The 23,661-nt window shown below is 50.5% G+C and overlaps 1 protein-coding gene across 1 annotated transcript in view; it reads right to left on the reverse strand.

Moving 5' to 3' along the window:
* Positions 1 to 21,791, reverse strand: part of LOC134340333 (peptidyl-prolyl cis-trans isomerase FKBP10-like) — a 197,102-nt gene extending 175,311 nt beyond the window's left edge. Inside the window, exons 1-5 of the mRNA XM_063037447.1 lie at positions 21,442 to 21,791; positions 6,840 to 6,985; positions 5,588 to 5,777; positions 3,868 to 4,013; positions 1,247 to 1,436 (exon numbers count right to left, since the gene is read on the reverse strand). Of these exons, the coding sequence (XP_062893517.1) occupies positions 1,247 to 1,436; positions 3,868 to 4,013; positions 5,588 to 5,777; positions 6,840 to 6,985; positions 21,442 to 21,632 (863 nt within the window). The 5' untranslated portion in view covers positions 21,633 to 21,791. The remainder of the gene's footprint in view (positions 1 to 1,246; positions 1,437 to 3,867; positions 4,014 to 5,587; positions 5,778 to 6,839; positions 6,986 to 21,441) is intronic.
* Positions 21,792 to 23,661: the final 1,870 nt, after the last annotated feature.

The raw sequence follows: 23,661 nt of genomic DNA on the forward strand, positions 1-23,661 counted from the left end.
TCAGGCACAGAGCTCGTGAAAAGAGACAAAATGGACTTTTTAACATCGTAAACCAGCGGGTTGTTGTTATGTCTCCCTGCTCGCTGGAAAAATGGGGGACACCTCCCTCTCCCTTATTAGGGAGACAGAGAGAGAACCTGTGGTTTGCTGAATACCGGGTGAAACGTGAAGTCTTTGGGGTAACCGCAAGTCTGTGTCTTTGCTGTAGCTTTGCTCTCACTTGAGTGCCTTTTGCCGGTGGTGGGGGCGGGGGGGGGGGGAATGTTGCTCGCTGGCATTTACACGCGGGAAGGGGGGAGCGGTGGCGGAGGGGGGAATTTGGGGTTCTAACTTTTAACTGTCATTCATACTTTGGGGCACTTCTCTGTTCTCGTGGGTCTTTGCAAAGAAAAAGGGTTTCAGGATGTGTACTGTATACATTTTTCTGGCATTAAATTGGACCTTTGACGCTTTGAAATGTGTGCATTCCTGTTTTGTTTTTCGTAACCACCAAGGTATCCCAGAGTTTTGCAGAACCGGTGTAACCTTTTTCTGGGAATGTGCTGTCGTGTAGGAAACCTGGCAGCAGGTTTTAACACCCAGGAAGTTCCCAGAGCAGCCAAAAACCGGGCTTCGTCAGTGACACTGGTGCGAGGGTAAGCCCCGGTCGAGGACAGGGCTGCCTTTCGCCCCTCCCTCGAAGAGGCTACGCAGGTGAACGCGTTACGGTACGCTCACCTGAGGGAGAGCAGAGTGAGACCAGGGTTTTGGGCTCTCCCCTGTGACAATTCTCACGGGAGATTACAGATCGGTTTGATTTGTCGCACGTGCATCGGAACGGACGGCGAAACGCGACAACGGCCAACGCTGTCCGAGGATGCGCCAACGGTGGGGGGGCGGCGCGCACGTGTCAACGCGCTTCCGGTGCTAACGCAGCGTGCCCGCAATTCACTAACCCTAACCGGTACGCCGTTGGAATGTGGGAGGAAACCAGAGCACCCGGAGGAAACCTACATATTCACAGGCAGAGCTTACAAACTCCTTACTAACCCGTACGCCTTTGGAGTGTGGGAGGAAACCAGAGCACCCGGAGGAAACCCACGTGGTCACGGAGAGAGCGCATGAACTCGTTAGAGACAACAGCAGGAACCGAACCCCACCCTTCTGATCCCCGGCACCATAACAGCATCAGTCTGGTCCTAATAGCTAACTTGTTAACCTGAGAAACCATGGCTAGCCAAGGTGTCCGAGTGAAAGAAGGGCTCACCTGGAGTCGAAGAGGGTTCCATCCAGCAGGCTGGCGTTGTAATGATAGCGAATGAAGTCTCCGGACTCGATCTTGCGGGTGCACGGCTCGGGAATGACCTGGTTCTCCACCGAGATGGTGTCGTTCTGGTTGTGTAGGTCCAGCAGTAAGGTGTCGAACACCAGGCTGGCCTGCGGAGGGATCTCGTCACCTAACGGGCAGGTGTGGGGGGGGGGGTGGAGGGAGAAAAAAAATCCAAGTCATCTTGGAGGGAGGCCTGGCCTGCTGAATGAAGCGAAACGAGTGCCAAAGGCCTGAATGGAAAATCCCACCGAAAGCAATGCATACGGCCCAGTCCATCATGGGTAAAGCTCCACCCGCCCCCCCCCCCCGACCACTGAGCACCTCTACATGAAATGCTATCAGGAAAATATCATCCCTCATCGGGACCCCACCACCCAGGACATGGTGCCTTCAGGAAGGAGGTACAGGAGCCTCAGGACCCACATCACCAGGTTCAGGGACAGTTATTACCCCTCAACCATCAGGAAGGAGGTACAGGAGCCTCGGGTCCCACACCAACAGGTTCAGGAACAGTTATCACCCCTCAACCATCAGGAAGGAGGTATGAGAGCCTCAGGTCCCACACCACCAGGTTCAGGAACAGTTATTACCCCACAACCATCAGGAAGGAGGTCCAGGAGCCTCAGGACCCACACCACCAGATTTAGGAACAGTTATTACCCCTCAGCCATCAGGAAGGAGGTCCAGGAGTCTCAGGACTCACATCACCAGGTTCAGGAACAGTTATTACCCCTCAACCATCAGACTCTTGAACTAAAGGAGATAATTTCACTCAACTTCACTTGCCCCATCACTGAAATGTTTCCACAACCAACGGACTCATTGTCAAGGACTCTTCATCTCGTGTTCTCGATATTTATTGTTTATATATTTATTTGTTATTACTTCTTTTTGTAGTTGCATCCAGTTTGTTGTCTTCTGCATTCTGATTGAATATCCTAGTTGTGTGATCTTTCATTGGTTATTATTCTATAGATATATTGAGTATGCCCACAAGAAAATGAATCTCAGGGTTGTATATGGTGACATATATGTGGTAGACTTCTGTTCCCAATGTCCCATGGACTCCTAAACAATTCTGGTCCCATGTCTCATGGACACCTGGTCAATTCTAGTCCCATGTCTCATGGACATCTGGTCAACTCTGGTCCCATGTCTCATGGACATCTGGTCAATTCTAGTCCCATGCCTCGTGGACATCTGGTCAACTCTGGCCCCATGTCTCATGGACAACTGGTCAATTCTGGTCCCTTGTCTCATGGACATCTAGTCAACTCTGGTCCCATGTCTCATGGACATCTGGTCAACTCTGGTCCCATGTCTCATGGACATCTGGTCAATTCTGGTCCCATGTCTCATGGACATCTGGTCAACTCTGGTCCCATGCCTCATGGATCTCTGGTCAATTCTGGTCCCATGTCTCATGGACATCGGGTCAACTCTGGTCCCATGCCCCATGGATCTCTGGTCAATTCTGGTCCCTTGTCTCATGGACATCTAGTCAACTCTGGTCCCATGTCTCATGGACATCTGGTCAGTTCTGGTCCCATGTCTCATAGATCTCTGATCAATTCTGATCTCATGTCTCATGGGCATCTGATCAACTCTGGTCCCATGTCTCATGGACATCTGGTCAACTCTGGTTCCATGTTTCATGGACATCTGGTCAATTCTGGTCCCATGTCTCATGGACATCTGGTCAACTCTGGTCCCATGTTTCGTGGACATCTGGTCAATTCTGGTCCCATTAACTTCTGGTCAATTCTGGTCCCTTGTCTCATGGACATCTGGTCAACTCTGGTCCCATGTCTCATGAACATCTGGTCAGCTCTGATTCCATGTCTCATGGACATCTGGTCAACTCTGGTCCCATGTCTCGTGGACACCTGGTTAACTCTGATCCCATGTCTCGTGGACATCTGTTCTACTCTGGTCCCATATCTCGTGGACATCTGGTCTACTCTGGTCCCATGCCTCGTGGACATCTGGTCAACTCTGGTCCCGTGTCTCATGGACATCTGGTCAATTCTGGTCCCATGTCTCATGGACATCTGGTCAACTCTGGTCCCATGCCTCATGGATCTCTGGTCAATTCTGGTCCCATGTCTCATGGACATCTAGTCAACTCTGGTCCCATGTCTCATGGACATCTGGACAACTCTGGTCCCATGTCTCATGGACATCTGGGCCCATGTTTCGTGGACATCTGGTCAATTCTGGTCCCATTAACTTCTGGTCAATTCTGGTCCCTTGTCTCATGGACATCTGGTCAACTCTGGTCCCATGTCTCATGGACATCTGGTCAACTCTGGTCCCATGAACATCTGGTCAATTCTGGTCCCATGTCTCATGGGCATCTGGTCAACTCTGATTCCATGTCTCATGGAGATCTGGTCAACTCTGATTCCATGTCTCATGGACATCTGGTCAACTCTGGTCCCATGAACCTCTGGTCAATTCTGGTTCCATGTCGTGTGGACTACTGGTCAAATCTACCCCTCACGGTGTTATGCCTCCCAGTGCTGTAGAGCTGGGTCAGTCGATGGGACTTTGCTTACCGTATCCAGTTTCCCCGTAGGCCAGGAACGGGGGGATGGTGATGACCCGTCTCTCTCCGACACACATCCCCAGGAGTCCTTCCTCCATCCCCTTGATCAACCAGCCGATCCCCACATAAGTGTTGTACGTCTTCAGGCGGCTGTGGCTGGAGGATGAGGATGAGGAGGAGAAGGATAAGGAGGAAGAAGAAGTGAGGGAGGTTTGAAGAAGGTCTACTGAGAGCAGAAAGGGTACAGCAGACAGACGCAAGGGCTTCACCCTGACCAGAATCTGCCACATGTTCAGTCCCACCATTTCTGTCCTCTTGCCACCGCTTCCCTGTCTCTCTCCCCCACCCCCCACCCCCAGTCCCTCACTCCCCCACCTCGTGTAATTTATCCAGCTTCACAGAAACGTGGAAAACCTACAGCACAATACAGGCCCTTCTGCCCACAAAGCTGTGCCAAAGAAATTACCTTAGAAATTACCTAGGGTTACCCATAGCCCTCTATTTGTCTAAGCTCCATGTACCTATCCAAGAGTCTCTTAAAAGACCCTGTCGTATCCGCCTCCATCACCGTTGCCGGCAGCCCATTCCACGAACTCACCACTCTCTGTGTAAAAAACTTACCCCTGACATCTCCTCTGTACCTGCTTCCAAGCACCTTAAAACTGTGCCCTCTCGTGCTAGCCATTTCAGCCCTGGGGAAAAGCCTCTGACTATCCACACGATCGATGCCTCTCGTCATCTTATACACCTCTATCAGGTCACCTCTCATCCTCCATCACTCCAAGGAGAAAAGGCCAAGTTCACTCAACCTATTCTCATAAGGCATGCTCCCCAATCCAGGCAACGTCCTTGTAAATCTCCTCTGCACCCTTTTTATAGTTTCCCCGTCCTTCCTGTAGTGAGGTGACCAGAACTGAGCACAGTACTAGGAGCAACACTATTACCACTTGGGGTGCCCCAGAGTTCAGTGTACAGTTCTGATGACTTTTTTGCGGGCAGCTAACAAAATTTACTCCCCCTGAACCGCTGTTGCTGTCGTCTGCCTCGTTTCCGGTGCACCATTCTGATCCATCAACCCCCTAGCACCCCAGGAACCTGGGCACACTGGACGCAAAACGGTTGGGGGGGGTGCCGCATTAGCTGTCACCGTGGGGGCAACGGAGACCGGCGTCCTCTGTTAGGACTTTGCACGCGCCCTTCCCCCCTCCCCCCGCCGTGACCGCGTGACCTTCCTCCCGGGCTCCCCCCGGTTTCCTCCCACAGGGGTACAGGTGAGGAGGTTAATTAGTCGTCGCGACTTCTGCTGGGATTAGACTCGGGGTAACTAGACGCTGGGTGGTGCGGGCTCGTTGGGCCATTCCACGCTGTGTCCCCCATCATAATGTAAATAACACAACCCAGCACGGGCCAGATGGGCCGAGTGGCCCTTATGCCTGCAGACACAAAAGATCTGCCGATCTGTTCCGGTGATGCTAACTCAGGGCTGGTGTTGGTGAGACGTGGCTGGCCGGGGGTGCGCAGGGGGGTGGGGAGACGGACGCCGTGGTGATTACGGGCGGGCAAGACTTGGTGTCATCCCCGACTTCATGTGTTGTGGGTTTCCGTTGCCCCCCCTCCCCTTACGCGCACTAGAGACTGAGGGACTGTCGCCCCTGGGGGTGGAGGGGGGATTAACGCCCACGCCACCCACGGCAGAGCGCAACGCGCCGCGCCCCGATCCCCGGCTCCACCTGGAATCGAAGAGCGTTCCGTTCAGCAGGGTACCGTTGTAGTGGTAGCGGACGTAGTCGGTGTTCTGCACCGTGCGGTTACAAGCGGCCGGCCTGTAGGTCGTCCTCGTCCGCACCTTGTCGTTGGCGTTCCAGATGTCGTGGAGGACGACGTCGAAGTACAGTGTGGAGTCTGGAGGGATGACTTTGTCTGGGGGGGGGAGGGATAAAAAAAATGTTGCCGTAGAACCCTTCTGGCATGAAGATGGTCACAAAACAGGCAGGAATAAAAGATAGAGGGGTCGTCGTTATCAGCCACATGGACGTCGGGCCTCACAGTGGCCCCCGGCGCAGACATGGCGTGCCCACGACTCGCTGACCCCGAAGCCAGGCGCCTTTGGGACGTGGGTGGAAACCGGAGCACCTGGGGGAGACGCACGCGGTCGCTGGGGGGGGGGAGGCGGTGTATGGTCGCTGACAATATAAGCTGTCATCCCAGGCGCTACGCTACTGCGCCGCACAGCTGGAGGGGAGCGTCAGATGTGACAGCCACTGAAGTGAGGTGGGACACACAGCAGCCAGATGTGCACAGACCAGGGTACATCTGGGTAAGGGTGGGCACTGGATCGGACAAGGCACGGACCAGGCACATCTGGATCAGAGGGTAGGAGCAGGCACATCTGGATCAGACAGGACACAGACGATGCACATCTGCATCAGTCAGAATACAGAGCATGTACACCTGGATCAGATAGGGCATGGACCAGAAACATCTACAGGGCACAGACCAGGCACATCTGGATCAGACAGGGCACGGACCAGGCACATCTGGATCAGACAGGGCACTGACCAGGCACATCTGGATCAGACAGGGCACGGACCAGAAACATCTGGATCAGACAGGGTATAGGCCAGAAACATCTGGATCAGACAGGGTATAGGCCAGAAACATCTGGATCGGACCAGAAAAATTTCAATCAGAGAGGACGCGGACCATCCACATCTGGATCAGACAGGACACGGACCATCCACATCTGGATCAGACAGGACACGGACCATCCACATCTGGATCAGACAGGGCACGGACCAGGCACATCTGGATCAGACAGGGCACGGACCAGGCACATCTGGATCAGACAGTGCATGGACCAGAAACATCTGGATCAGACGGCGGACAGCTGGGTCAGTCAGGGCGCCCCACTTTGACCAGGGCAGCCACTGCAGACAGTAGAGAAAGCGGGGGGGGGGGGGGGAGGAGGTACAGTTGCCTTACCAACTCCTTGGCTGCCATAACCGAGGTGAGGAGGGATGACGATGCGACGCCTTTCGTTCACGCACATTCCCAGGAGAGCTTTGTCCATACCCGGAATCAGCCGCCCCTTTCCCACCAGCACGTTGAAGGTGCTCTTTCGGTCGTAACTGAGGAAAGGAAAAAAGGAAATACGAGACTCAAATGAAAACTCCCCAGCAGCAATTTCCCCACCAGCGCACACCTCCGCCTACCCCACTCAAGGAATACCGTACAGAAGATTATTAAATACCACTAAAGAGACAGATTAACGGTGGCTTACTGGCACCTCAAACTCAATCACGTGTGGCGTAGCCACAAAGCAGGCGGGCAGAAGGGGCAAAGGTGGGTCCCTGCTGGAACCTTAAAGCCAGTCGCTTTGGGCGGACGGGGCTCGTCCTGGAGGAGGGAAGCCCGACCCCAAACCTCCCTCTGACTTGCGGCCGCCCCCCGCCCCCGGGAGCGAACCCCCGGAGGGGGGGAGGAAACCGGAGCCAGACTCTCAACGCTGACTGGCAACTCCAGATGCCAAACTGCGTCGGTCTCTGCCGTTCCCCTGGATTCACCAGCTGTTGCATTGGATCTCTGGAGTCCGACATCCATGCCTGGCCAGTAGTGGGGGGGGGGGGTGGGAGGCCACCACTACTGCCACCATCGGGCGCAGCGTACAGCCCCCGCCCGAATGAAGGACTTCTCCCTGACAATAAACAGAGCGTAGGACGGTTAAAAAAAAAAGCGTAGCCGTGGGCGTAACGCTTCACAGTGCCACTGACCCCGGGTTCACTTCCCATCGCTGTCTGCAAGGAGCCGGTACGTTTTCCCAGCGACCGTGCGCGCATCCTCCCATGGTCCAAAGGCGTACGGGTTGGTAGATTATCCGGGTGCATCGGGTGGAGCGCGGTCTCGTCGGGCCGGAAGGACTCCTGACACCGTGCTAAGTCTCTCTAACTACAATGAATAATTATATCTCTCTTTTTCAATCTTTTTATTAGTTTCATAAAGATATAGACATGACATGGTAGTAGTACAGTTATTGGGAATACATTGTTATAATTAACATGAGTGATTGTGAAGCCAAATAATACTTAAATGATAAAACTCCCAGTCATATAAGATACCAATGAATAATATAAAACAAAGAAAAATATCTAAACAAAAATCATGAAAAAGGAAAAAACCGCCCCCCCCCTCAAAAAAGAACTAATCTAGACAGAATTAATCAACTAAACTAAAAAAAAAGACCTGGGCTGTTTCAACCTCTTTTGGCGCAGGCGTGACCTGTACAAAAAGGACGGGTTACACTTGAATCCTAGGGGGATCAATATCCTGGCGGGGAGATTAGCGGGGGCTACTGAGGTGACTTTAAACTAGAATGGTTGGGGGGTGGGAATCAAATTAAAGAGGCTAGGCGTGAGGAGGTTAGTTCACAACAGAGGGATGGGAACCAGTGCAGAGAGACAGAGGGGTGTAAAGTGAGGGTAGAAGCAAAAAGTACAAAGGAGAAAAGTAAAAGTGGCAGGCCGACAAATCCAGGGCAAGCATTAAAAAGGGTCACTTTTCAACATAATTGTATAAGGGCTAAGAGAGTTGTAAAAGAGCGCCTGAAGGCTTTATGTGTCAATGCAAGGAGCATTCGTAATAAGGTGGATGAATTGAAAGTGCAGATTGTTATTAATGGTTATGATATAGTTGGGATCACAGAGACATGGCTCCAGGGTGACCAGGGATGGGAGCTCAACGTTCAGGGATATCCAATATTCAGGAGGGATAGACATGAAGGAAGGGGAGGTGGGGTGGCGTTGCTGGTTAAAGAAGAGATTAACGCAATAGAAAGGAAGGACATAAGCCGGGAAGATGTGGAATCGATATGGGTAGAGCTGCGTAACACCAAGGGGCAGAAGACGCTGGTGGGAGTTGTGTACAGGCCACCTAACAGTAGTAGTGAGGTCAGAGATGGTTTTAAACAGGAAATTAGAAATGTGTGCAATAAAGGAACAGCAGTTATAATGGGTGACTTCAATCTACATGTAGACTGGGTGAACCAAATTGGTAAAGGTGCTGAGGAAGAGGATTTCTTGGAATGTATGCGGGATGGTTTTTTTGAACCAACATGTCGAGGAACCAACTAGAGAGCAGGCTATTCTGGACTGGGTTTTGAGCAATGAGGAAGGGTTAATTAGTGATCTTGTCGTGAGAGGCCCCTTGGGTAAGAGTGACCATAATATGGTGGAATTCTTCATTAAGATGGAGAGTGACATAGTTAATTCAGAAACAAAGGTTCTGAACTTAAAGAGGGTAACTTTGAAGGTATGAGACGTGAATTAGCTAAGATAGACTGGCAAATGACACTTAAAGGTTTGACGGTAGATATGCAATGGCAAGCATTTAAAGGTTGCATGGATGAACTACAACAATTGTTCATCCCAGTTTGGCAAAAGAATAAATCAAGGAAGGTAGTGCACCCGTGGCTGACAAGAGAAATTAGGGATAGTATCAATTCCAAAGAAGAAGCATACAAATTAGCCAGAGAAAGTGGCTCACCTGAGGACTGGGAGAAATTCAGAGTTCAGCAGAGGAGGACAAAGGACTTAATTAGGAAGGGGAAAAAAGATTATGAGAGAAAACTGGCAGGTAACATAAAAACGGACTGTAAAAGCTTTTATAGATATGTAAAAAGGAAAAGACTGGTAAAGACAAATGTAGGTCCCCTGCAGACAGAAACAAGTGAATTGATTATGGGGAGTAAGGACATGGCAGACCAATTGAATAATTACTTTGGTTCTGTCTTCACTAAGGAGGACATAAATAATCTTCCAGAAATAGTAAGGGACAGAGGGTCCAGTGAGATGGAGGAACTGAGCGAAATACATGTTAGTAGGGAAGTGGTGTTAGGTAAATTGAAGGGATTGAAGGCAGATAAATCCCCAGGGCCAGATGGTCTGCATCCTAGAGTGCTTAAAGAAGTAGCCCAAGAAATAGTGGATGCATTAGTGATAATTTTTCAAAACTCGTTAGATTCTGGACTAGTTCCTGAGGATTGGAGGCTGGCTAATGTAACTCCACTTTTTAAAAAAGGAGGGAGAGAGAAACCGGGGAATTATAGACCGGTTAGCCTAACGTCGGTGGTGGGGAAACTGCTGGAGTCAGTTATCAAGGATGTGATAACAGCACATTTGGAAAGCGGTGAAATGATCGGACAAAGTCAGCATGGATTTGTGAAAGGAAAATCATGTCTGACGAATCTCATAGAATTTTTTGAGGATGTAACTAGTAGAGTGGATAGGGGAGAACCAGTGGATGTGGTATATTTGGATTTTCAAAAGGCTTTTGACAAGGTCCCACACAGGAGATTAGTGTGCAAACTTAAAGCACACGGTATTGGGGGTAAGGTATTGGTGTGGATGGAGAATGGGTTAGCAGACAGGAAGCAAAGAGTGGGAATAAACGGGACCTTTTCAGAATGGCAGGCGGTGACTAGTGGGGTACCGCAAGGCTCAGTGCTGGGACGCCAGTTGTTTACAATATATATTAATGACTTGGATGAGGGAATTAAATGCAGCATCTCCAAGTTTGCAGATGACACGAAGCTGGGTGGCAGTGTTAGCAGTGAGGAGGATGCTAAGAGGATGCAGGGTGACTTGGATGAGTGGGCAAATTCATGGCAGATGCAATTTAATGTGGATAAATGTGAAGTTATCCACTTTGGTGGCAAAAATAGGAAAACAGATTATTATCTGAATGGTGGCCGATTAGGAAAAGGGGAGGTGCAACGAGACCTGGGTGTCATTATACACCAGTCATTGAAAGTGGGCATGCAGGTACAGCAGGCGGTGAAAAAGGCGAATGGTATGCTGGCATTTATAGCGAGAGGATTCGAGTACAGGAGCAGGGAGGTACTACTGCAGTTGTACAAGGCCTTGGTGAGACCACACCTGGAGTATTGTGTGCAGTTTTGGTCCCCTAATCTGAGGAAAGACATCTTTGCCATAGAGGGAGTACAAAGAAGGTTCACCAGATTGATTCCTGGGATGGCAGGACTTTCATATGAAGAAAGACTGGATGAATGGGGCTTGTACTCGTTGGAATTTAGAAAATTGAGGGGGGATCTGATTGAAACATATAAGATCCTAAAGGGATTGGACAGGCTAGATGCAGGAAGATTGTTCCCGATGTTGGGGAAGTCCAGAACGAGGGGTCACAGTTTGAGGATAGAGGGGAAGCCTTTTAGGACCGAGATTAGGAAAAACTTCTTCACACAGAGAGTGGTGAATCTGTGGAATTCTCTGCCACAGGAAACTGTTGAGGCCAGTTCATTGGCTATATTTAAGAGGGAGTTAGATATGGCCCTTGTGGCTACGGGGGTCAGGGGGTATGGAGGGAAGGCTGGGGCGGGGTTCTGAGTTGGATGATCAGCCATGATCATAATAAATGGTGGTGCAGGCTCAAAGGGCCGAATGGCCTACTCCTGCACCTATTTTCTATGTTTCTATGTTTCTATGTAAAAAATGGAAGAAAAGAAAACCTTAGTGTCGACAACTCCATTCCTCTCAACCAACACTACAGGGAAGTAAAATAAGTTTGGAAATGGTCAAATTACATCAAATGAAAATGCTGAATGAATGGACTCCAAGTCTTTTTGAATTTAATGGAGAGGTCGTAAACCACACTTATAATTTTTTCCAAATTTAAACACAACATAGTTTGTGAAAACCACTGAAATATGGTAGGAGGATTAATCGCTTTCCAATTCAGCAAAATGGATCTTCTAGCCATTAAAGTAAGAAATGCAATCATCCTGCGTGCTGAAGAGGTTAATTGATTTGAGTCTATCATTGGTAATCCAAAAATAGCAGTAATTGGGTGAGGTTGTAAGTCTATATTCAAAACCGTTGAAATAACATCAAAAATATCTTTCCAATATTTTTCCAACAAAGGACATGACCAAAACATGTGAGTCAAAAAAGCTATCTCAGAGTGACATCTATCACATATAGGATTTATATAAGAATAATAACAAGATAGTTTATCTTTAGACATATGAGCCCCTGTGCACTACTTTAAACTGTATCAACACATGTTTAGCACATATAGAGGATGAATTAACTAATTGAAGATTTTTTTTCCCATTTTTCAATCGGTACAGTAATCTTAAGTTCCTTTTCCCAATCAGTTTTAATTTTATTAGATACATCAGGACATAAATTCATAATTATGTTATAAATAATTGCTACAGCATCTTTCTGAGAAACATTTAAATCTAAAATTTTTTTGCAAAATATCCATTGGATATAAGTGTGGAAAATTAGGAGAAACAGTAATTAAAAAGTTTCTAACCTGTAGATATCTAAAAAAGTGAGATCTAGGTAAATTATATTTATTAGATAGTTGATCAAAAGACCTAAAACAATTATCCAAAAATAAATCACGAAATCGTACTCAACCTTTGATTTTCCAATCTAAATAAGCTTGATCCATAGAGGATGGTTGAAAAAAGAAATTAGATATAATAGGACTTGCTAAAATAAATTGGTTCAACCCAAAAATTTTTGAAATTGAAACTATACACATAAAGTATGCTTAACTATTGGATTATTCATTTGTTTACACAATTTAGAAAGAATGAAAGGAAGCGAAGTCCCTAAAATTGAACCCAAAGAAAACCCTTGTAATGAATTACATTCAAGATTTACCCAATGTGGACTTGAAATTACATCCAAGTCCCGTAACCAGAATTTTAAGTATTGAATGTTAATTGCCCAATAATAAAATCTAAAATTTGGGAGTGCTACCCCCCACCCCCTCTTTTTTAGATTTCTGTAAGTGCCTTTTACCTAACCTGGGGTTTTTGTTCTGTCATATATATGAAGAAATTTTTGAGTCAACATTATCAAAAAAAGACTTCGGAATAAAAATTGGAACCGACTGAGATACATATAGAAATGTAGGCAAAATAATCATCTTAATAGCATTGATCTGACCGATCAGAGACAAAGACATTGGTGACCATTCAGTAAACAAAAGTTTAATCTGATCAATTAAAGGTAAAAAATTAGCTTTAAATAAATCTTCATACTTTTTCGTGATTATAGTCCCTAAATATATAAAAGAGTCAGTAACCAGTTATATCAATAGTCGTTTTTTTTCCCCCCCAGTGGGAAGCCGTTCACCCTCCCATCAATGTTCTGGACGGGAGGTATCAAGTGTAATATATCCAAGTTTGATCGAGATTACAAAGCTGCAGGGGGCGGGGGGAGATCGTGCAAGAACTTCAGGGAGTAATAAATAGGCCAAGTGAGCCGACAGCGGGATCATCCATCTTGGAGCTCAGAGCTGGTTCCACAATCCGTGGACACAAGCAAAATGCGGGAAGAACTCATCAGTCTGATGGCCTGGTGGAAGAAGCTGTCCCGGAGCCTGTTGGTCCTGGCTTTTATGCTGCGGTACCGTTTCCCGGATGGTAGCAGCTGGAACAGTTTGTGGTTGGGGTGACTCAGGTCCCCAGTGATCCTTCGGGCCCTTTTTACACACCTATCTCTATAAATGTCCTGAATAGTGGGAAGTTCACACCTACAGATGCCCACTTTGATACAATGGTTCTCTTAGTTTGGAGAAAATCAGAAGTCGAACTTTTGATCCTCGATCTGACTTTGAGAAAAGGTGGAGTTCATTTGCCCGCTACTATCATCTGATCTGAGTTAATTAAGATGGTTTCCTTCTGATTTTTGTTTAAATGGATTTGAGCTGGTGGATTGATGTTTCTCTTTTATGGAAGCTTGTATGGCGTATAGCTCCAGGTTTGTGCTCCAAATGGGGCTTTTTTTTTTGTTTTTTTTTCTTAGCAGTGTTTTTTTTTGTTTTAGTTAGTACGGGTTCTTTTTTCCAAAAAAAAATAGTTTTAACACTTTATTTTTTTCTTCTTCTTATTGATATATTGTTTCGCTTTGTTAATCAGTTATCTAGTAATTTAATTCCTGATTGTACATATTGACATGTTGACTTGATTACTTTAATGTATTTTTTGTTGATCTTCAATAATAATTAATAAAAAAGATTTAAAAATGTAAATGTCCTGAATAGTGGGAAGTTCACATCTACAGATGCGCTGGGCTGCCCGCACCACTCTCTGCAGAGTCCTGCGATTGAGGGCGGTACAGTTCCCATACCAGGCAGTGATGCAGCCAGTCAGGATGCTCTCAATTGTGCTCACTGTAGGATTTGGAAGCCCACACCAAACTTCTTTTACCCTCTTCCTGATGGTTGAGGGGTAACAACCGTTCCTGAACCTGGTGGTGTGGGTCCTGAGGCTCCTGTACCTCCTTCCTGATGGTTGAGGGGGTAATAACTGTTCCTGAACCTGGTGGTGTGGGATCTGAGGCTCTTGTACCTCCTTCCTGATGGTTGAGGGGTAATAACTGTTCCTGAACCTGGTGGTGTGGGACCTGAGGCTCCTGTACCTCCTTCCTGATGGTTGAGGGGTAATAACTGTCCCTGAACCTGGTGGTGTGGGTCCTGAGGCTCCTGTACCGCCTTCCTGATGGTTGAGGGGGTAATAACTGTTCCTGAACCTGGTGGTGTGGGTCCTGAGGCTCCTGTACGTCCTGCCTGATGGTTGAGGGGTAATAACTGTTCCTGAACCTGGTGGTGTGGGACCTGAGGCTCCTGTACCTCCTTCCTGATGGTTGAGGGGGTAATAACTGTTCCTGAACCTGGTGGTGTGGGACCTGAGGCTCCTGTACCTCCTTCCTGATGGCAGGAGGGAGAAGAGAGCATGACCTGGGTGGTGGGGTCACTGTTGATGGGTGCTGCTTTCCTGCATCAGCGCTCCACACAGATGTGCTTGATGGTGGGGAGGCCTTTGATAATACGCTTACTTTGACTTTGGTTTTGGTGGCCTTAAGGTGTCAACGGATGTTTAATCGTTTGACAAAGTGTCAGTAGAAGAGATTACCTTGTTAGTTTCCAAAGCAAATCTGTTCAGCGGCCTCCTGCTCTGAAGTGGCAGCTGCACTGTGAACGTTTCTGTCCGGTTACCATGGGGAAGGGAATATGGTTTGGCTGCTACAGGTTTTCCAAACACAAACCAGAGAAAATCTGCAGACGCTGGAAATCTAGAGCAACATACACACAAAATGCTGGAGGAACTCAGCAGGCCAGGCAGCGTCTGTGTGTGTGTGTGTGTGTGTGTGTGTGTGTGTGTGTGTGTGTGTGTAAAAAAAAAAGTACATTTGACGCATCGGGCCGAGACCCTTCAGCAGGCCTGGAGAAAAAAGAAACCTGGGGCGTAGATTTAAAAGGTGGGAGGAGGGGAGGGAGAAACACAAGGTGATAGGTGAAACCGAGTGGGGGGATGGATGAAGCAAGGAGCTGGGAGGTTGATTGGTGAACGAGATACAGGGCTGGAGAAGGTGGAGGGGAGGAGCCTGATAGGAGAGGACAGAAGGCCGTGGAAGAAAGAAAGAACAGAGAGTTGAAGCCCCAGAGGGAGATGATGGGCAGGCAAGGAGGTAAGGTGAGAGAGGAAAAAGGGGGTGGGAAATGATGAAGGGATGGGGAGGGGGGTCATTACCAGAAGTTGAAAAATCGATGTTCATACCATCAGGCAAAGGCGGTTTTTGATTTGTCAGGGTGTCAAGAGTTACGAGGAGAAGCCAGGAGAATGCGGTTGAGGGGGATTATAAGTCAGGAATGACAGGCTAGATTCGACGGGCCGAATGGCCTAATTTCTGCTCCCATGCCTCATGGTCTTACGTAATTGGCTGGTTATCTTTTGAATTAACTGATGGCTATCTCCACCCGATCGCCACTGAAGATGTTTGAATTTCTGCACTTAAGTGACCCAGCTTGAAAATGATCGTTTTTTTAAATGGGAGAGTTTGCATAAAGTCAGATTTCTATAAGTCAGGGCACCTTCAACCCAGGGAGCAACTCCACCATGTGCACAGGGCTGGTCACGTGCCTTCGTCGGTATCTGGGACCCCGAGCCCACAAGGTGGTAGGAAAACCGGATTCAGCAGTGTGGGATGAGGGAATACCGGGATCCCGGGGGAGAAGATCGGCCAGGGGCCGAGGATCTTCCAGCAGAACCCGGACTCTCAGGGGAACGAGGTCCACTCCGCCGAGGGAGGAGCCTCAACAACAACCTTCCACTCAGAAAGACCAATGAACTGGCTGTGGAATTCAGGAAGGGGAAGATGAGGGAACACACACCAGTCTGCCTCGAGGGCTCAGCGGTGAGCAGTTTCCATCTCCTGGGTGTCAACATCCACAGGACGCTCAAAGCTGCTGTGCAGGTTGACTCTATGGTTAAGAAGGCATACAGTGCATTGGCCTTCATCAACCGTGGGATTGAGTTTAAGAGCCGAGAGGTAATGTTGCAGCTATATAGGACCCTGGTCAGACCCCACTTGGAGTACTGTGCTCAGTTCTGGTCGCCTCACTACAGGATGGATGTGGAAACCATAGAAAGGGTGCAGAGGAGACTTACAAGGACGTTGCCTGGATTTGGGGGGGCATGCCTGATGAGAATAGGTTGAGTGAACTCGGCCTTTTCTCCTTGGGGCGACGGAGGATGAGAGGTGACCTGATAGAGGTGTATAAGATGATGAGAGGCATTGATTGTGTGGATAGTCAGAGGCTTTTCCCCCAGGGCTGAAATGGCTAGCACGAGAGGGCACAGCTTTAAGGTACTTGGAAGTCGGTACAGAGGAGATGTCAGGGGTAAGTTTTTTTACGCAGAGAGTGGTGAGTGTGTGGAATGGGCTGCCAGCGACAGTGGTGGAGACGGATACGATAGGGTCTTTTAAGAGACTCCGGGATAAATACATGGAGCTTAGAAAAATAGAGGGCTATGGGGAACCCTGGGTAATTTCTAAGGTAAAGACATTTTCGGCACAGCTTTGTGGGCTGAAGGTCTATCGCTGAAGACCTATCCCTAGCCCAACACACCGATGCAATTACAAAGAAAGCACGTCAGCAGCTGTATCTCACTGGGAGTTTGAGGAGATTGGATACATCACCAGAGAAGCCAGCAAATTTCTACAAACATTCTGACCGTTTACTGCACAGGATCGGAATAAGCTACAGAAAGTTCTGACCTCAGCCATCTCCATTATGGGCACCGGCCTCCCCAGTATCTGGGACATCTTCAAGGAGCGATGCCTCAAAAAGGCGGCGTCCGTCATTAAGGACCCCCACCACCCAGGACGTGCCCTCTTCTCATTGCTACTATCAGGGAGGAGGTACAGGAGCCTGAAGACACACACTCAACGATTCAGGAACAGCTTCTTCCCCTCTGCCATCAGGGAGGAGGTACAGGAGCCTGAAGACACACACTCAACCATTCAGGAACAGCTTCTTCCCCTCTGCCATCAGGGAGGAGGTACAGGAGCCTGAAGACACACACTCAGCGATTCAGGAACAGCTTCTTCCCCTCTGCCATCAGGGAGGAGGTACAGGAGCCTGAAGACACACACTCAACGATTCAGGAACAGCTTCTTCCCCTCTGCCATCAGGGAGGAGGTACAGGAGCCTGAAGACACACACTCAGCGATTCAGGAACAGCTTCTTCCCCTCTGCCATCAGATTCCTGAATGGACATTGAACCCATGAACACTACCTCACTGCTTTTTCTCGCTTCTTGCATTACTTACTTTTTAAAACAATTCTTATCATAACTCAGTAACTTTTTATCTGCTGCGCTGGCCTGCTGCAGCAAAAGAAGACATTTCACAACATATTCCAGTGGATAAAAAAACCTGATTCTGATTGTAAACGCAATGCGGTAGAAACTCACCAGATCGACAAGTGGCACCTGAGTTGTCTGGGTCCGTAAACTGCAGGGTTCAAAGGATGTAAACCCTCGAATACTGAATGATCTAGATAGAGTGGATGTGGAGAGGATGTTTCCTATAGTGGGGGGAGTCTAGGACCAGTGGACACAGATAGAGTGGATGAGGAGAGGATGTTTCCTATAGTGGGGGAGTCTAGGACCAGAGGACACAGATAGAGTGGATGTGGAGAGGATGTTTCCTACAGTGGGGGAGTCTAGGACCGGAGGACACAGATAGAGTGGATGTGGAGAGGATGTTTCCTATAGTAGGGGAGTCTAGGACCAGAGGACACAGATAGAGTGGATGTGGAGAGGATGTTTCCTACAGTGGGGGAGTCTAGGACTGGAGGACACAGAGAGAGTGGATGTGGAGAGGATGTTTTCTATAGTGGGGGAATCTAGGACCAGAGGACACAGATAGAGTGGATGTGGAGAGGATGTTTCCTATAGTGGGGGAGTCTAGGACCAGAGGGCACAGATGGAGTGGATGGGGAGAGGATGTTTCCTATAGTAGGGGAGTCTAGGACCAGTGGACACAGATAAAGTGGATGAGGAGAGGATGTTTCCTATAGTGGGGGAGTCTAGGACCAGAGGACACAGATAGAGTGGATGTGGAGAGGATGTTTCCTACAGTGGGGGAGTCTAGGACCGGAGGACACAGATAGAGTGGATGTGGAGAGGATGTTTCCTACAATGGGGGAGTCTAGGACCAGAGGACACAGATAGAGTCGATGTGGAGAGGATGTTTCCTACAGTGGGGGAGTCTAGGACCAGAGGGCACAGATGGAGTGGATGGGGAGAGGATGTTTCCTATAGTAGGGGAGTCTAGGACCAGTGGACACAGATAGAGTGGATGAGGAGAGGATGTTTCCTATAGTGGGGGAGTCTAGGACCAGAGGACACAGATAGAGTGGATGTGGAGAGGATGTTTCCTACAGTGGGGGAGTCTCGGACCAGAGGACACAGATAGAGTGGGTGTGGAGAGGCTGGTTCCTATAGTGGGGGAGTCTCGGACCAGAGGGCACAGATAGAGTGGATGTGGGGAGGATGGTTCCTATAGTGGGGGAGTCTAGGACCGGAGGACACAGATAGAGTGGATGTGGAGAGGATGTTTCCTACAATGGGAGAGTCTAGGACCAGAGGACACAGATAGAGTCGATGTGGAGAGGATGTTTCCTACAGTGGGGGAGTCTAGTTCCAGAGGGCACAGATGGAGTGGATGGGGAGAGGATGTTTCCTATAGTAGGGGAGTCTAGGACCAGTGGACACAGATAGAGTGGATGAGGAGAGGATGTTTCCTATAGTGGGGGAGTCTAGGACCAGAGGACACAGATAGAGTGGATGTGGAGAGGATGTTTCCTACAGTGGGGGAGTCTCGGACCAGAGGACACAGATAGAGTGGGTGTGGAGAGGATGGTTCCTATAGTGGGGGAGTCTCGGACCAGAGGGCACAGATAGAGTGGATGTGGGGAGAATGGTTCCTATAGTGGGGGAGTCTAGGACTGGAGGACACAGATAGAGTGGATGTGGAGAGGATGTTTCCTACAGTGGGGGAGTCTCAGACCAGAGGACACAGATAGAGTGGGTGTGGAGAGGATGGTTCCTATAGTGGGGGAGTCTCAGACCAGAGGGCACAGATAGAGTGGATGTGGGGAGGATGGTTCCTATAGTGGGGGAGTCTAGGACTGGAGGACACAGATAGAGTGGATGTGGAGAGGATGTTTCCTATAGTGGGGGAGTCTAGGACCAGAGGACACAGATAGAGTGGATGTGGAGAGGATGTTTCCTATAGTGGGGGAGTCCAGGACCAGAGGGCACAGATAGAGTGGGTTTGGGGAGGTTTTTTCGGAGGACACGGTCACATTACAGAGGGAAGTCCTATGTTTTGGGGTGCAATGGAAAGAGGAATCTGAGTGTGAAGTACAACATGATTGGGGTGGGCGGGGGTCGCGCCGACAGAATAGTGGGGGATAATACATCCCTCGGCGTGGTTGGGGGCGCGGGGGGTCCAGAACCACGTCCATTAGCCTCGGGGCTCAGGACTGGAGACAGAATTGAGAATGTTTTTTTGCACCCAGAGCGGCGGCGGAGACGGGAACCCGAGAAGATTCACGTGGCAACTTGGTGCCGAGGTGAAAGGTCAGTCATACGGTGCGGCCGGCTCGAGGGGCCGAAAGGCCGACTAACTATTTGTTAGGTCCGGCCGCACTCTGGAGAGCCGACACGGAACGGGGCTGTCCCGGTGCGGGTGAAGACATCCCTCCCCACCCGCGCTACATTCGGAAAAGTTAACGGGCAGAGGCAGGCGGGGTGAGCGTGTGTTCCCAGGGTCCGTGGGATTTTGCTGCGTGGGTCTGGGCCTTCGATTTCCATGAGCAAGGCAACGGGCCGGCCGAGGTAGCATCCCGCACCGGCAGCGCCTCCCGCTGCGGACCCGCTGATGTGGCAGTGGTCGGGAGATGGGGACGGGGAATATATGGAGAACTGTACTGGGGCGGAAATTTGGAGAGGAGGGAGGGGAGGGGAGGGAGAGGAGGGAGGGGAGGGAGGGGAGGGAGAGGAGGGAGAGGAGGGAGGGGAGGGGAGGGAGGGGAGGGAGAGGAGGGAGGGGAGGGGAGGGAGGGGAGGGAGGGGAGGGGGAGGAGGGAGGGGAGGGGAGGGGGAGGAGGGAGGGGAGGGGAAGGAAGGAGGGAGGGAGGGGAGGGGAAGGAAGGAGGGAGGGAGGGGAGGGGGAGGAGGGAGGGGAGGGGAAGGGGAGGGGAGGGGAAGGGAAGGAGGGAGGGGAGGGGAAGGAAAGGAGGGGAGCGGAGGGGAAGGAGGGAGGGGAGGGGAAGGAGGGAGGGAACGGGAGAGGGAGGGGAGGAGAGGTAAGGGGAGTGATGGGACTGGAGGGAGGGGAGGGGAAGGGTGAGGGGAAAGGAAGGGTGAGGGGAGGGGATGAGGGAGGGGAGGTGAGGGGGCTGGGGAGGTGAGGAAGCTAGGGTAGGAGAGGGGGGCGAGGGTACGGTAGAGGAGGGAGAGGAGGGCTATGAGGAAAGGGGAAGGGGAGAGGAGGGGAGGGCGGAGGGGCAGGAGAGGAAGTGAGGGAGAGGAGGGAGAGGGAGGGAATGGAGGGGAGGGGATGGGGATGAAGAGGGAGGAGGGAGACAAGGAAGGGGAGGAGAGGTGTGCTTAAATTTCGCCGTTTCGTTCCTGCATGTCTGCAGTCCGGCAGAAGTGGCGAGCGACCGGGGTCGCCGATCCCGAGGTTCTGCCAAAACACGGGTAACGGCGAAGACCCACGATCAGATGTCAGACAGAGACGAGGCCCCTTTAAAAACACTTCCCGGAGATACGGGAATCGAGAGCCACAAACAGTCCGCTGCGGGAACTCACCGGGTCCAGCAGAATCTGTGGGACCGGGGGAGGTGGGGGGGGGAGCTATTGTCGACGTTCGGGACCTCCCCCCTACTCACACACCCTCAGATGCTGCTCGACCCGCTGAGTACAATATACACGAAACGCACCCTGGAAACAGGAAGCCGATAATCAGCGATTTACGAAGATTCCCGCTTTTTTTTGTGGGGGGGGGGTCCCAACCCCGGGATCCACCGATCCCTTGTTAATGGCCTATAGCAATAACAAAGGCCCTCACTACGCCACAGTGACCCAGGCCTGGCTGGGCTCTGCGGATACCCAAGATGCTGGAATATCCGGCGGATTGTTTCACCGCCGGAGTCCGTAGCGAGTTCGATTCCCTCCCTGCCCCTCCGTTTTTACCTGGAGTCGAACTGGTTCCCGTTCGCGAAGGTGCCGTTGTAATGGTAGCGGATGAAGTCCCCGGTCTGCACCTCCCGCGGGCACTCGGGTGGGACGAAGTATCTGTCAACCAGGACGTCGCTGAGGGGTCCCGGCTCGCAGAGCACCGCGGCCAACAGCAGACACACGCAGACCAGCACCAGCGGACTCATGGCGGAGGAAAGGATACAAGGTAACGGGAGCTTGTTGGGCGGGGGGTTAGAAATGTTTCCCCGTGAGAAAAAACCGGTGTACGAAGTTGCAGCGAGAAGGACCCGGGGGGAGTTTCCAGTGATCCTCCTCGGTGGCGAGCTCAGCTTCGTCTAACCGCCCTCCCCCCACCCCCAGCACGCCCCCGCCCCTCCCGGCTCTTCCCTCAGGAATGTTGCAAACGTGTAAGGCGGTCTTTGGAGGCAGGATGTCGTTGGCCGAGGAGCGCGGCTCCGCCTTTCCCGCATCAGCTCCCTCCACCTCCCCAAAGCCGCCACTCGACCGAACGCGGCCCCGGGGCCGCAGCACCGGCCGCCTTTGCCTCCCACCCCCTTTGTCAAAGTCGCCGATGGCGATCGGGGGGGGAACAGCTCGGCCGGCGGGAGGCAGCGAGATCAAAGGGTGTCAAGACCCTCTTCAAAGCGGGGAGGAGGGAGCGGACTCTGCGCGAAGCTAGCGCCCGCCGCCGCTCAGTTTTAGACCGGGCGTGCTGCAACCAGTCAGCGGGGAAAACAGGTCCGCGCAGAGACTGGAAATCCGGAGCAACGCACTCACAAAAAAAAACGCTGGCGTCTCTGGGAAAGAATAAAGTGAGAACGCTTCAGGGTCAGATTTCTGCCCCACCGTGAGGCGCTACCACAATCAAATCCGGGTTTACTGTCACCGACTTGTGTCGTCAAATACTCTGTTTTGCGGTAGCAGTGCAAGGCAATCAGTAAAATATCCTACCAGTTAATTTATTGCCCTGACGTTCATTTTCTTCACGACCCTACTCAATAAATCGGTAATTGAATGATAACAGAATCGATGGAACACCGCAATGACTTGGGCGTTCAGCCCAGAGCGCGAAAGACAACAGACTGTGCAAATACAAAAACAAAGAAATAATAATAAATTAATAAATAAGCAATAAATATCGAGAACGTGAGTTGAATAGTCCTTGAGAGTGTGTCGATAGATTATGTGAGCATCTCAATGATGGGGCAAGTAGAGTTATCCCCTCAGTTTCAAGAGCCTGATGGTTCAGGGGGTAATAACTGTTCCTGAACCTGGTGGTGTGGGACCTGAGGCTCCTGTACCTCCTTCCTGATGGTTGAGGGGTAATAACTGTCCCTGAACCTGGTGGTGTGGGTCCTGAGGCTCCTGTACCTCCTTCCTGATGGTTGAGGGGTGAGAACTGTTCCTGAACCTGGTGGTGTGGGTTCTGAGGCTCCTGTACCTCCTTCCTGATGGTTGAGGGGTAATAACTGTCCCTGAACCTGGTGGTGTGGGTCCTGAGGCTCCTGTACCTCCTTCCTGATAGTTGGGGGTAATAACTGTCCCTGATCCTGGTGGTGTGGGTCCTGAGGCTCCTGTACCTCCTTCTTGATGGTTGAGGGGTAATAACTGTCCCTGAACCTGGTGGTGTGGGTCCTGAGGCTCCTGTACCTCCTTCCTGATGGTTGGGGGTAATAACTGTCCCTGAGCCTGGTGGTGTGGGTCCTGAGGCTCCTGTACCTCCTTCCTGATGGTTGAGGGGTAATAACTGTTCCTGAACCTGGTGGTGTGAGTCCTGAGGCTCCTGTACCTCCTTCCTGATGGTTGACGGGTAATAACTGTTCCTGAACCCCACTAACTGACTGAAAGGAACCATCATCATCCTATGGGATGGATAGAGAGAGAGAGAGAGACTGTGTGTGTGTGTGTGTGTGTGTGTGTGTAATGCCCTGGTTCATATTTTTTTACTGTTCTGCTGTGTGTTCTCTACAAGCTGCTTTTTCAGGTTACTGTTGAAGATAAGAGAGGGGAGAATTGTGTGCCATCCAGTTGGGATGGCCGGATTAAGGGGATGTTTCTCTGGTGAGGGACACCAAGGTTGGGCCTGGGGCTTTTGTTAAGGAGATGAAGAGAGAGGAGGTGGTAAGACTCGACCTGGAGTGGGGCCAGGATTCGACAAAGCCCGGGGTGAGATCGAGGGAGGGCCGGCGAACAGGAAACCGCGAGCTCCAACGT

Source organism: Mobula hypostoma, chromosome X1, assembly GCF_963921235.1.
Source record: "Mobula hypostoma chromosome X1, sMobHyp1.1, whole genome shotgun sequence".
NCBI lineage: Eukaryota > Metazoa > Chordata > Chondrichthyes > Myliobatiformes > Myliobatidae > Mobula > Mobula hypostoma.